A 15214-nucleotide genomic window follows, 5' to 3' on the forward strand; every position below is an offset into this window, starting at 1 on the left:
ATGGCTGAGACAAAATGTGTAGAAGTCGACAACGCACAATTCACCAACGCCGAGTCCAGTCGTAAACTCAATAACGACCAGTGGCAAGCCCTGATCGCTCTGCATAGAACACTATTGCACCAGCATCATGATTTCTTCCTTGCCAGCCAGCATCCATCCGCCAGCCCTGATTTGCGGCGACTAGCATCTGAATATGCAATGCCTGCTCGTATGTGGCGCCATGGCATCCACTCGTTTCTTGAACTCCTGAGACACCGGCTCCCTGCTTCTCTGGAACACATGCTTACGTTTTTGCATTTGGCATATAGCATTGTCGCTCTCTTGTATGAGACGGTGCCTGCCTTCCAAGATACATGGAGCGAGTGCTTGGGAGATTTGGGTCGATACAGAATAGCCATCGAGAACGACTGTTTCCGGGAACGTGAGACCTGGACTGGTGTGAGCCGTCATTGGTACAGCAAGGCTTCGGATAAGTCTCCCGCTACTGGCAGGCTTTACCATCGCCTGGCAATTCTGGCGCGCTCCAACGCCTTGCAGCAGCTCTCCTACTACACCAAGTCGCTTTGTGGCCTAATCCCATTTCCGGGTGCGCGAGAGAGCATCATGACTCTCCTGGGCCCGGCAGTAAGCAAGAGCCCGAACCGCTTAGCGCCAATCGATGAAGAATTTTTGAGGGTCCATGGCATGCTGTTTTTTGGAGAGTGCAAGGAAAGGTTGCAGGGGTCGATGGACAAATTTATAAAGCAGCTCGACCCCTACATAGAGCAGTGGTTAGACGCTGGGTGAGTATCTGACAACTAGACTTTTATTCACATCTTAGGGGATCCGCTGACTGAATCAGATACTATATCGGCATCTCTCTTGGCTGCTCTCTTCTTGGCTATGGCGTCGAGTCCAACGTGCTCATGCGAGCCATGTCACAGAAGCCCGAAGAGACAGAAGTTGCCATAGAGGCGAATCCGGGTGAGTCGTTCAAGCAAGCCCTTGGCTTCACGGTGCGGATCACCGAGGCGGTGATGCATCGGTGGGGCGATACCAATACGCTTCCATTCCTGCACACCATGCTGGTATTCGTGAGCCATATGACACGATTCCCAGCCGCGATTTCTCACATAGAAGGGATGTTCCCGTGGAAACTGACATCAAAGATGCTGAACTTCCTGCTGCCTTCCCTTGGGTCCGGATATGAAGTCCACTCTGACTTCCGCCCCCTAGAGAAGGATCAGCTTCCCCGGCCTTTGCCCGAGGATTTTGCCATGCGTGGTCTAATCTACACAGAGAACTACTTCCCTCACGCGTGGTTTGACAACGACAAGACTGAAGAGTGCGAGAGATACATTGAGCTGGATTCCATGACACGGGAGCGAATGAATCGCCTCACTACCCTTGGCCGCAGGATTGCAGCTTCGGGACGTTGGCTCACCTGGAATGAAGAAACCCGCAGCTTCGCAGTTTCAGGAAAGTATGAGACCACCGTGAAAGATCCTCCCGAGCCAATCAAAGAGGACGTGAAGAGCGACAACAACAGACCCCGGAGCGACAACGACAGACCCCAGAGCGAGACATTGCGTCCGGGCCCGCAGTACAGGTTGAAACTCATCTGTGTGAGGCTCGGGATGGCTCAAAACGTGAGTAGTGGTGCTCTAACTCGTAAATACTGCTGCTAACCTCCTTTCACTTATAGGACGACCTCTATTTCATCTACTGTTCAATCTTTTCTTGTGTAGCTAACCTGGAAAAGAGACTCGAAAACAAGAAAGTCGACATGGAAATCAACGAGGCCATCGAAGAACTAACAAAGTTTTGGAGAAGCCTTGATGGCTCGGGAAACCTCGACGACTCTAGTTCTAGCTGTGTGCTTGGGTGCACTTATATGGTAATGGGCATCCAACTTAAACTCAAGGGCTCTTCTACCCTTGCCGCTTCTTACGAGGCTGAAGCCAAGGCATGTTTTGAGAAGGCCCTCCGCAACAGCTCACAATATGCAGTTCCAGAATCAACGACTGGAATCACCATTAATGGGTGTATGGGAGAAGGGGCTTGGTCGCGGCTAGAGCAGTGGCTGAGGAACTACAACTTATGGTTTGTAAATCGTGGTTCGGGAATTGGGGGTCGGTGATTAGTTGTTGGAGTTAGTTCTGTGAGACTGAACGCTGTCACTTTCCTGTGCCAGCAGGCGAGGAAGATCGAGGGCGCATTTAATCGAAGCGGGAACCTAGCGCGTTATTAGTCAATAGGTCTTTCCCCTGCGAGGTTGTGCTTGGCTGATCGCCTCCTATGAAAGCAGGCAGATTGCTCTCCGAATTGCTGGAGACCGACTCGAGAATCCCAGGCTTTCGGCGAATTTGATCACCTTCAGGAAGCATCTTGTGGCCGCACCGTAGAGCTCTCATGATATGCTAATTCACCCTTTTTGCATGCACGCAACTGTGAAATCATTGGGTTGTAACGAAGATAGACTAACGTTCGATTGATGTCGGATGAAGCCTCAAAGGCAATTCTAGCACACGTAGCCTAAATCTGCTGCGGCATTGTATGGTACAGCAAATCCAGATACGTGGCACCGACATTTACCCGTGTTTTCTGGTGATACGTCGTAATCAGAATCGGGACGAGTACATGAAAGCAAGCGACTTTTAAACAAGAGTGTCTAAAACGCTCGTAGGGTGGGTAGATGCATATTCATTCAACGAGGGTTCACAAAGTCCGTATCTTGGCGGTCAAAACACTCTACAAAAGTATATCTACCGCAGTCGAACCATGCACTCTCCTTTTCCCAGAACTAGTACGGCCTGGAGGGCATGCACCACAGACCTCGTTAATTGGCGGAACTTTGTGCGCCAACTGGCAGAGTTGTTGCTCAACAGCCTTTCTCCCTGTATCGGTTAAGTCATTGAGTTTAAGCACATTTTCTCTTTCGATCTCGCTAGAATTGCCCAGGCAAATTGGTACATGCCAAAAGTCCCAGTTTCGTCGCCCCTGAACATAACCAACCACCAGCCATAGATCGAACCGAAGATCTCGACACAGTTGCAGACATGAACTCAACCAGTGATATCGCCGTGAGCCTGGCGCCGCCTTCCGAGGAGCCTTTCCCTTGTGGTTTGATACAAGTATGGCACCTGAATTCGCTCTATATCATCGTTTTGTAGTTAATAACTTGAATCCGTACTTTAGCCGAATGCTTTGGAGTACGACCGCGACTCTAGTTTTGCCTACTCTGATCCTGCATCGACATATGGCCTTGGGGAGGATTGGATTTTATTCCCAGACTTCACGGGGCCGTGCGAGCATGATGGGGACTTAGTAGGAATAGGACCGCATCCCTGCGACGCCATTCATGCCCTCAGTTTTTTGGGAGCAAGCGATAAGTGGATGCAGAATATTGAGAACTATGTGCAGAGGAATTTGATTGAAAGACGTTCAGAAGCCAGAAACGGCAAGATCAAACGTCCTCTGAACGCTTTCATGCTCTACCGCATGGCCTTTCGCGATGTGGTTGAGCAGCTATATGTCACTAAAGACCAGCAGCGTGTGTCAAAGATCTGTGGCGAGAGCTGGCTCCAAGAAACCAAGGAGCTACGTACGTGGTTTCGACTACAAGCTCTTACGGAGAAAGAAAACTGTAAAAAGGCTTGGGAAGTAAGCTAAAGGGCTAGTTTCTATTGAATCAACGATAAAAGAGTAGAACGTGCGTCTGCTATACTATGTCGTCGAAGGCCATGATCCGGCTTAAATACGAAGAGCTATGAGATATAAAAGTCTTTCACTGTTCACTGGGCAACCACTATGTAGGATTAGGAGAGAGTAATTGGCTAATGCCGCATATCCCAGTACCACATGGAACTATGACATTAGCGAATGCGAGAAAGCCTGTTACACACAAAATGGCGCACAACACCCACATACGCATACGAGACTCTACATACATCCTCAAGGAACCAAAAGACTTCTTTGGCTGTCCGCTGTTCGAAGAGGTGTCACCCACATCGTTCTCATTTTAGCTTATAGGTAGACACTCTAGGGACCATGGTCGTTTAAATGAGTGACGGATCGTCCCTGCCTTTCGTACGTCGCCTTAGCAACATAATGTGAATGTATCTTTAAGGATATGGAAACGATCGAAAATGGCACCTCGTCAAGGTCCCTCAAGAGCTGCGTACATGAGCCGTCTGTTCTTTTCCCACGTGGTGCGAGGTGCTTGATCTTGTGATCCCAATCCAGCCTTGCCAGTAGGTGGCCCGTTCTTCGTGTTAAAGACAAATAGGGGTAAGACATAGCTGTTAAACCGTAGTTTCGTGCCAAGCCGCCTCCGGGCGGCAGTCTGTTGGCACACATATACTCCTCCAGTATTGTCCCATACTTGACCCCGTCGTAATAGCAAGTGTCTACCAATAAGAGGTCAAGTAGTTGGCCCGCTAGTGGCTTCGGGATTGCATCGGCATTCATGGTGGCTGAAGTTGGGTGTTGAAATTGAAGACGGAATCGTCTGGATGCGTTTACCTTGCTCGCCAGATTAAGCAGAAGGCTCGGTTGGCTTTAAAAATAAAGCACTCCGCCTGTCAGTCTCACCTCTGCCACAGTACCTTAGGGTTAGGGTTACCGCCATGGCTCGTAGTAAGTCCTACCTCAATTTCGATCAATAGCTGGCGAGTCACACTGACAGGCTGCCAATGAAGAGATGAGCATACATTCGATATTTCTTGTATGGCGACTACTACGACTTTTTGACACCTTCGCCATTTTCTCAGGATGGCTAGGAACCATCTCGCTTAGCCTCATGATGTTCCAAATATCCAAAACCAATAACTTAGGGAGTCAATTCGACATAGCAACCGCCTTGCTGACGCTTGCTACTATCGCCGCAATTGCCAACATTACGGTCATTACCATGCTCAAGCTTGCGTTTGATAATCATGGTTTCCAGCCTAAAAAAATCGACTTCTTGTTTATTTTGTCTCCGTTGGTCCTTCTGGATTTAATCATCGTCAGTGTGCTAGCTGGGCTTTTTCTCTTGTTAAATTCCATTCTACCCAGCTGGTTTGGTCATTTTGCCGGTGCCCAACTCATGTTTTTGTTAATCTTCATGTTGGCTGTGTCTGTGCTGGTATGGAAAAGAGTGAGGGTCCCTAATGAAGCAGATGATGGAAAAACGAGTTAGGATGAGTATGGTGATTCAAAGCCCATGTCTCCCATGCGATATGCCGCACACGATGCTTAGTCAACCGTTATAACGAGGTGCCATATCAAGGTCTTCTGACTCAGTTATCCCTCAAGGGTCGGGCTTCAACCATAGAACACACCATAGCATCATATCCCAATGCTAAGACAGTGGCCTTTTTTTTTAGACTTTCTGCTGCCTGCAGTGGAGGACTCATACCTGGCTGCATCATGAAAGGTTATTCTACCCCTCAAGGGGTATTTGACTGCTCTAACCTTCCGTACGAGACCATCCCTTTCCATCCCCAAAAGACAGTTGTTTCTCAATGTCTGTCAACACAATGTCAAGAATAACAATCGATCGGTCGTACAGCGGTAACGACGCTGCCGCTGCTGCTGCCATCGCCACCGAATATAGGGACCGATACCTTCTCCCTCGCCTCCTCGACCCTCGTGCCATAGGAAGATTGTAGTTCATTTAGTTTCCAAAAATTAGAAAAATAGTAGCACAATAAGCCAAACCATGGTACGCCTGCGGAAACATTGCCCCAACAAGGCTACCACAACCCGATTATGGTGATATCAGCACGTGAATTCTAAACATCTAAAACTTCGTGTAACCAATCCATCAACTCGGGCCCCAGCCTGATGCACCATCGAGACCAGAATCATCAAACTATGATTCTTAACGCTACCATTTAGATATTGTTCCTCCATAACGAGCTATTGAATCGACCGCGATTGTTGTGCCTACTCTGACGCATCTTGTTCTTCGCATGGTCGAGGCTCGCCATCCGCCCTCCTTTGTTGGAAACGTGAAACAACTGTCCCGAGCCAATGTAATATTTCAATCGAGGCCCAAATTGCCCATGCTTTATGCTTACCACAACTGGAAACATTTAGTCAGCCCTCAGCATCCAGCATGGTCTCAACGGGCTACCGAAGGTCGAGTCATGTACAATGTGAAGTGCGCTCAGGCTACAGTATTTAGTTTTAGTTGCCAGTTAACAAAATGCTGTTACCCGTCATCTAGTCATAGGTTGCTAAGCTTATTTTCCTAGTTATGGCGTATGACATTTATGAGACTAAAATTTACCTAGTTCAAGTCTAACAAACGGCCGAGCCTGTTGATAAAAAGAAGATTGGCCTAGTTACGCGACCTCGACGCGCGTCGTCTATGGGCGTGTAGGACGTAATAATACTCTGGACTTAGCTCAACATCTATACTAGTTTAACAGCCCTACATATCCAGGGTTACACATCAGCGGCGGCACTGTCATACATGAATACTCGTATTCGTAACATCAAGTTGATTGCGCTTTTATGGAACATACTACTTGCTGCAAACACTGCTGCTTTTCCAATAAAGATGCTTGAACGAAACCTACGAGCAAGTCAACGGCACGGAGAGAGCAGGCATGTTTGGGCACGAGGCCCCAATTCAGAATCAACATTCAGCAGAGATCTTTGAGAGCATTTTCCGTATACTATACGACTATGAAGATTGACCAATTCTCCAATCTAATGCTTTCGGCTGCTGTATTGCAAGCCTGACCCTTCGGAGAATAGGATTCTCTTCATATGTATTATCATTTGGACTGACGAAGAGCCGAAACGCTCGTCAGCGTAATCAAATGATCTGAACTTGCATAAGCTGTTGCAATGAAGCCGTGCCTTGCTTCAGTCTTGTCCAATATTCACGTGGCAGCCCATTCAACCAAGCAGTACCTAATGGTGTATGCTTCGCCAACATGGTCATCGCTTCCACAATTCATTCCCTCCTCTTATAGCCGCAATTTTCCAATGCTAAGACGACCCCCCAAATTCATCAATCAATTCTTGAACAGCCCAAGCTATTTCTTGAATCATGTCTTGGGTCTCAAAATTGCTAGCATTTAGGGCTCCTTTCGCCCAAACCTCCACCTTTAAGCCCTGAATGACGACCCTTTAAAAAGCTCATCTACAGGAACAGTACCATCCCATTGTACCAGCTTATCAGCTAGAAACTGTCCGACCCAATCCACCGATTGGACAAACTCTGTCCATTAGTAAACGAAATGGCGAGCTTCTTGAATCAACCGCCTTTCCAGTGTGCTGTATCCAATGTACCGATCAACCAACTAGAAGAAAGGGAGAAATCCAAAAATGGTGAACTTCGTTTAAATGAAAACCATCCAAAACGGCCCTTCACGTTCCTCAAAGGGCTCCTCTCGCTTTTTAGAATGAGCTTCTTCTGGCAAAGCAGTAACAACTGTAACAGATGGTTGATCGAGCAACTCCAGAATTACCTCAGACTAGAGAGTGTGCCCCGATACTTAGGCTGTGGCCGAGTTGTGAAACCTAGTGAGGGTTGGGTTGAAGGAACACGATGCTACCATCTCCGCTGTTTGTCTCGCCTCATGGTGAGCATGATGAAGATGAGCCGCCATCTCTGTATGTTGTACCCGGTGAAGGCCGTTGTGTGACCTTCACATCAATCTGACCTGCGACAGTGTACAAGTTGCTGGTATATCCAGGGCAGCGTTGCTGCACGCCATGGTAAAGGCCTCAAGGATGGGACCAGCAGCCTCTGTTGGGATGACGGGTTCTGAAGTTTGTGAAGAAGCAGCAGCAGCAGCCGCAGCAGCAACAGCCACACCCCCCAATCTAGTTCATTGCCCTATGGCAGCATCGATGGCAAGGCTATTCATAGATTCGAGACGGTACGACGAGGACCATGGAAGAGGCGCGATGCAGGATGTGGTCACGAACATCTGGTTGGAAGCAGCACAGCGCAGGGCGATGGACTCTCGTCTCTGATAGAGTATATATATGTATGAATAATATTATTTGGCTTCCATCAGATTTTATGAGTGGAACCTTCACAAAGGCGGTGGCACTTGGTTTCCAGCTTTGGGGGGCTGCAGGTGAGGGTTCCTCGGCCACACAATGTGGGACAGGGATGCTTGTGAGACACCCGCTTGTCTGTGATGTAAATGAAAGATGAATAGTACATGTTTTCTGTTTTTTATGCGGTTCCTATCAGAGCCGAAACTCTAGTTCTGTCTTGCCTTGCTAATGTTCTTGTTGGGCTCCTCCCCACCGTTTTTGGCTGAGGTGACAACCACCTGATGGCTGTGAGCCTTCTAACGCTGTCGTTGGATGTTCGAGTCGGTTCGCTACCTGCCTCTGGCCGACGAGGCGGATGAAAGCAGGAATGACTGAGCGGCGCACCATGATATCAAGTCCAGAAGGAGTGGCTTGACCTTGTGGGATGTATATTGCGCAGACCCAGAGGAGGCGAACGGGGTCCCAGTGAACCATGATACGGGCAGCCTGGCCATGTACTCCGAATCTGATGTCTTTGCTCTGCTGGGTCGCGCACGGCTTCTTGATTGCGGCCTCGTCCTTGTCAGTGTAGCGATGTGGACTATTGGGGGTGACAGAGGGCGGCGATGGTGAGCTTGCGCTGCCGTACGTTGCTTCTTTGGAGGGTGGCGATTGTCTTGGGCTCGGCTGCCTCGGTGTCGTCCTGATGGATTTTTTCGCTCTGATGTTGTCGGTGTCTATGTTCCTCTTTCTCTTCAGCTGAGCGATCATTAGTAAAGCAGCGCTGACAATGGTTGAAGTTTGTTGGAAGGACTAGCAGAGAGGAGTGAATGTAAGACGAGAAAATGAAATGAAAAGAGAAAAAGAAGAAGAAGCAAAAAAACTAGAAAAAATAACTGCTTGACCACTTACCGCGCCTTCGCCCTCGGCGGCAGGTATGTTTGCAGCCGCCGGCGTTCTCTGGCAAAGCCTTCCCCTGCTCCTTGTGTTGTATTTCTTGGAGGGCCTAGACCCTTCCTCGACCACTGTCGCTGGCCGAGCTGCGGTGGAATGGCAGTCACTTTTATTCAAACGTTTTGAAGTAGCCCCCTGCGCTTCCTGGGGGGGAAGCAGTCCTGGTGCCAATCGCTGTATGACGGGCAGGCCTAGGATGTCGACCAAATCTCCCAGGATCCTTCCTGCCACCCCCTCGGCTGCCTCGCCCTGGAGCTTTTGCTTCCGGGCTTTGATAGCCGCATGCTCGAGCTCGAGCCTCTCGATTTCCCGAGCATCAGAGAGCAATGCTTGCTGAAGAATGGTGATGTTGTCGTTCGGGGGGTTGAGGGCGAACTCTTCCAGCCTTTTCCTGGACCGATCGCTGATCTTGTTTCGTTTTTCTTGAAAGACGGCATCCGGTTCATCGACCTCCCGAAGGTATTGATCCCAGCGGGCAAGGGAAGTCCGCAAGAGGGTGACTGTGTCTGGGTTCGAGTCGGCCATGTCGTTTCGGGGTAGTGTCTAAGAGACAATGTTGAGAGAGAGAGAGAGAGAAGAGAGGGTCTGGAAGAGAGAAAAAGGGAGGAATGTTGTACACCTTAATACTTGATTCAGGATAGGCAAGCAAAGTCTCCTCCTGGGTTGGTTCCTGAAATTTAAGCACCTTTCCTGTCGGAGTCACGTCCTATATTCGAAGCACCTGTTGTCCGACTTTTCGTTCTGGATGAACCGGCCTGATCGCAAACGTTTCAGATAGAGGCACTGATGGTTTGTTGAATATAGGACATGAGCGGCCAAAGTAAAACTCTTTGTTTGCATGGCACTACCCAGGGGGGAGGACAGACGACCCACCTTGGCACAATGAATTGGGGTTCCTGTGGAGCAGTTGCAGTACATACATCTATTGGGCTTGAAGCTGCCGCCATCAGGCAGTGTTTGGCGGAGATTTGCTGTAAACTATGAGACTAGTCACCAAGGTCCGAATTGAGGATCAGACGGGTGGATGATTTCGGGTCATTGTCTGTTGGGCTAATAGTGCATGTAGGGCCGCCTGCAGCCAAGCCTGACCTTTGTCGACTGCCGCTCAGCTAAGCAACTAACTAGCTAGCTAGCCTCCAGCCACTCCAAACCACCGCAATGAGCGACAACGTCCCCGACTAGGGATCAGACTTGCTAACCTTTACATACTCCGAATAGAGAGAGTGGCGCGGCGACGGTCCTGTACACTTCTTTTCGTGTCGGAAATCTATGCTGCGCTACAGCGTGACAAGCTTCTTTTGAGGAGCATCGGGACAAGCATAGAAAGACTCGGCTTTGGGGTCTGGGGGGCGACATTCTAGAAAGGGGCTCGATTTTTCTACTTTCACTGTTGGCTGTGCTTGGAGGTGGGACGTTCGTTAGGGTGGCCAGCGGCCGAGCAATTAGCCTAATCTTGTGATGATCTACCGATATGATCTCCTCGCCAAAGCACCCAGGGACGGCGACGAGGGCGAGGACGAGGATGATGATGAAGACAATGAAAATGGCCTCTAGGTAGTCGAGGCTGGAGAGGCTGGTAAAGACGTCTAACAGATCGACTCCTCCAGGTGGAACGAGGAAAGCGATATGCTGAACACCGGAAACCGCGCGCGCGTATAAAAGCGACTCAAGTCCTGTCGTCAGGTGAGCCCGTGCAAGATCCGGCAACAAGAATGCCGTTTGAGGCACGGACAAGCGAACAGGCGGAAGTTCCGAGAAAATACTTGTGATCCTTTCACATTTAATAAAGGCCGTCTTACACACCAATGCAATAGAAGATAATCTACCCTATTACCCAGTTCTCTGGATCTATCTTCCACATGACAGATGGCGTCTAGCTTGAGAGATACGATTGGCATGGTTGCACCCGTAACTCTAACGGCAAGAGGGGAAACAGGGCAAAGGCTGTTGGATAGGACATGATGGATTGAAATTGCTACGGTCTTCTATACGGCATATTAGACAACACTGCTTCTGTGGGCTGGAAAGTTAAGATCTGGTTTCGGGGGAGTGACTTGTGGGCGATTTATTTTGGCTTTAGTATAATCATTCCATGCCAATTTGGTTGACTACTCTAACATATGGTGGGAGATACTCGACCCGTACCACCCACACGCTTCTACGTATTCTCTCGACCCTGGTCTCAGTACTTGACGTGAAGCTCCATCTGTGGGTAGTAAAGTGCTACCTCCGATCCTCGTCTATGTTTTGTTGCGCTTCGTATGTAGGAGGTGGCCGATCCTCGGCTATGTTGTGTAGTGCTTCGTATATAGGAGGAGGTGGCCGATCGTCCGGCGTTGCAAATCTAGACGGAGTCTCTCTTACGGCCGCCAGATACCCAGGCGGCGGCACCGTTAGGTCGATGCCTGCTTGGCACTGTCGGTCGACATATTGCGTGGGCAGGCCTTCGCCGCCATGGCGTGGACTACCCGCGTTTTGGGCATTGGAATTTGCACTTGGTCCTCTGGCTGCGTCAAGGCGATTGGGTTGGATCTTTGGCACGGCATCGGCCGTAACTTGGCTCTCGGCGTCTGCGAGGTGCGGCTCTGGGGACTTTCTCATCTTGGACACCATGCACTGATACCAGTTACTAACGGCGGCCCATAGTGAGCGCCGCCAATTTTCGCCATCATCCTCTTGATGTCCTGGAGTCGTGGGGACGCGTGGTGAGGACGGGCGGAGCGTCATCAAACACAGCGACAGGACGCCGATGGGCCAACAAAACGCCAGGGCAAAATATCTGACAGCTGGCATGGGCCTGCTCTGGTCACATCTGCAGGCCGCCCTCGCGAAAAATATGTGGGCAAGTAAAAGTGCCGGAGCGGCCCAGAAGAGGACTGCTACGACAGTGATGAGCACAGCCTTGGTCTGCTCCATGATCCTCTGCCTCGCACAGTTGAATCCGCCGTCAAAGAATAAAGAATAAAAAATAAAATAAATATATAAAAATGAGAAAAGAAAAAAAAAGAAAAAAAAAAAAAAAGAAGAAGCCTGCTGCTGGCGTGGTAAATGCGGGTATGAGCAAGTGTCCTTGATCGACGGGTTGTGTATTTCTGGGTGGCAGTAAAGTGGATTTTTGAGTGACGAAAGACAGCTGAGGTTCTTCCTCTCTCTGTATGGTTGTGTGTATTGATCACTGGTTTGTCATATTTCTGTCGCTGCTGCTAGGAGTTCAGTCAGAACTCGAACCGTTGTAGACAAAGATGGGTTTTATCAATGAAAGAAAGGTAATGAAGGCCGGCAGCGAATGGTATCCTGTCGCTTTTCTGCTCCGGTCGATTTTGGTACTACACGCCAAGATTGATAGCGATGGCTAACATAGAATCAGTGGCAACTGCCGAAGGACATTTCTGGCTGTGGTAGATCGGGGCCCACCGTGTCATCACTGACCTAAAATATCCGAAATACCAACAACACCCATTGACCGTCCTCCGCACCCGGTCCACTGCGAAGCCAAAGTCCGTCTGATTGTGTCTTTTAATGATGGTTGATGAGACATCGAAAACAAGGTGGTTTTCAAACCGTTCTCCACTGCTAGGAAGCATCTCATTTAAAGACGCTGCGAAATGGGCCGCTTGATCACACGCCCTGATCTTGCCGGCTCTTTTACGAGGTGTGACCGTAAGGGGCTAGGGCCTTGTTCTGTTCGAATGGTCGATTAACGGCTGTCTCATTGCATGCGTGGTCGAAGGGGAAGTCAATGGAAGGGCCTCTATCTTCACCACGGCCCTTGCCTCTGAAACATCAGACAATGGAATAATTGACTGGCTGCCGGCCTCGGCAAAGTCCATCAAAATGGCCTCAACGGGCGAGCTTGTAGTGGGAAGCACGCACCTCTCACAGCGTTAGTGGTCAACCAGGACTTCTAACTTGGCACCCTCAGGATTTAATCACGTGCGACTTACAGATTGGTCTGTTGGAACTTCTTGTGTTTTCGTCGGAATGTCATACTGTACTTGGTCGCGTTTGTTGTTGAGCCAAAGATAAGTATGGACGCCTTTGTTGCTGCAAATCTAGCTCAAGTAATGCGAAGCCGTTGGCTTGTGGGAAGCACCCTGAGGCTGCTTTTCAGCGATGTATTCCTTCTCAGACTTGATGCCATGCAATGTGAGGATAAAAAATCTGGGTGTGATAATCGGCTTCTCCCCTGACTCTCTACGTGTCTGGTCCTTTCTCCTTCTTTCCTGCGTTTAGATCGTCTCATAAAACTATCTCCCTGCGGCGCTGTGCTGTCACCGCCGCCACGTTTTGGCTCTATTGTATCTACAAACACCGTGTGTAGTAATGGGGGGAGAGGAAGGGCTGCCTTCGCAACTATCGCAGACCGTGTGCTCGTCGAAGGCTCAGAATGTCCACCCCTGATACCACAATTGGATAAGGCTCTGTCATACGACTTCACCATCTTCCTGGCATGGGGGCTATAATTTAACGGCTAGTTCGGTTATTTATGCTTGATGTCGGCAAGTCTAAACCCATCGCATCCCTTAGCTGCTTGTTTGCGGCCCTTGCCTGGGCCTGCCTCGCTGAGCGACTGAGACAATTCTGATTCCTTCTGGCGGCACAACCGCGGGATCATGGCGATTGCCATGGGGCAAGTATACTACGGACGATGGGAAGGGTCAACCGTGCGACACGGAAACTAGGGACGCACACGTTTTCCGGCATGTGGGAGAGGATTTCAAGCTAGCTCTCATCTCTGATCTGTCATACAGCTTAAAACGCTACCAATCATAATGGTCGAACTGTGGTATTTGATCTATATAAATATCCTGCTACCAATATCGACTACTTAGCCAAAGTTTAATACATGGCAATGGAACGAACAGCTGCTGCTTGGAAATCCGAACAACGTTAGCCTCACGCCGTACTTCGTTTTACCGAAGCATCTTAGAGTTTCCATAAGAAAATCCCAAACAAACCCCTGGCTTACGGTGCTACACTTTTTAGTGCTGGCTCAAATATCCCTTCCGGGTCGCATGATTAATGTACGAGTAACGACTCGGACTCCAGCAACTGCGGTGTCTCAATCCGGCCGGAAGAAGAAGTTCGCCTCAGCTGGGCGTGTGGGGCCCCAGGGTTTGAGGAGGATGTGATGCTAGGCCTGCCGGCCTTTATCGGCCGCGCCGTCAAGTAGTACAATATAATACCAGGGATGAATAGAGCGAGAAGATTAACAACCGTGAATTTGCTTAATAGCGCCCGAATAGGTCGTAGTATGAGCCCAGTATGAGCCCAGTATCAGCTTATAAGTGTCATTAGACGAAATAGACGCAATTCTTTAAAATGGGATCTATCTCGTAAGCAGAAAAAGTCCTAGCCGCCCCGAGCTCTTCGCCTCAACTGTTCAGACGTATCAGGTCTAGGTGGAGAAGAAAACAGATTGAACTGCCCATTGATACAGAAGACAAGATGCGCAAGTTCCCGCAGGTCAGTAAGGCGCTCCGGCATGTCGTCGAGGGTCGGGTGGCTCTTCTTCGTCCAATAGCACATCTGAGCTAACACGTTTCGCTAGCCGATTTCCCTGATTAATGAAGACAGGATGAGGAATCTCCCCACCCGGGACAATAACCTCGCCCAACTTCGACTTGCAAGTGAGATGGACTTGGAGAATATTGCGAGGTTCTCGTCAGATGATCGTCGTGCTATACTCTGCAAGTATCTGGCCGACGAAAAGCCGATTGTGATACAGGAGCCTATAGCTTGGTCTGATGAGAAGAGCATAGGCAAATTTTTCCTACTGAAGAAGTTCCTCGAAGCGGACGAGTCCCGCCAGCAACTTCTACAAGAAGCTCGACAAGTGTTTTATGAGGAGAATGCATTCATAATCTCTTGGACTGGCTTTTCCCGCTTCTTGGACGACATGCTGGGAGACTGGATCGATGCCGCCCCGGTAGAATCGCTGGTGCGTGACCTAACCGTCATAGTCGAGAGGCATGAGTGCCAGTGTGGACAACTGATGGAGTACATGGAACATGCTTCGCATTTTGCCAAATTACCTCAGCTACAGAGGATCTCGTTCAAGTGGCGTGACTCATTTGACGGGGCGGGCGTAGATGCATCCGGCAGCAGCACACCGTTATGTTACGACATTGAGAACGACGCTGATGACGCCAACGACGGCGACGACACCGACGGCGGCGACAACTCCACGAACGACGACTCTACAGATTATGACCAAGACTCAGACAGAACACTCATGTGGGACACATCTGACGATGACATCTGGAGTCTAGATGGAAGCATAGAGAATTAA

At 49.5% G+C, this 15214-nt stretch overlaps 2 protein-coding genes across 2 annotated transcripts; both read left to right on the forward strand.

Annotated features, from left to right (window-relative positions):
* On the forward strand, positions 1-2119 carry LRP88_14988 (uncharacterized protein; the record flags this gene model as incomplete). Its single annotated transcript, XM_083251321.1, has 3 exons — positions 1-782; positions 842-1628; positions 1685-2119. The coding sequence occupies 3 exons, from the start codon at positions 1-3 to the stop codon at positions 2117-2119; spliced, it is 2004 nt and encodes a 667-aa protein (XP_083092922.1).
* Positions 2120-14500: 12381 nt separating this feature from the next.
* Positions 14501-15214, forward strand: LRP88_14989 (uncharacterized protein; the record flags this gene model as incomplete). The annotated part of the gene is made up of 1 exon (XM_083251322.1): positions 14501-15214. One exon carries the CDS (start codon positions 14501-14503, stop codon positions 15212-15214), a length of 714 nt encoding a protein of 237 aa, XP_083092923.1.

This window comes from Fusarium phalaenopsidis (assembly GCF_050370095.1).
Source record: "Fusarium phalaenopsidis strain FUZ10S chromosome Unknown contig_32440, whole genome shotgun sequence".
NCBI lineage: Eukaryota > Fungi > Ascomycota > Sordariomycetes > Hypocreales > Nectriaceae > Fusarium > Fusarium phalaenopsidis.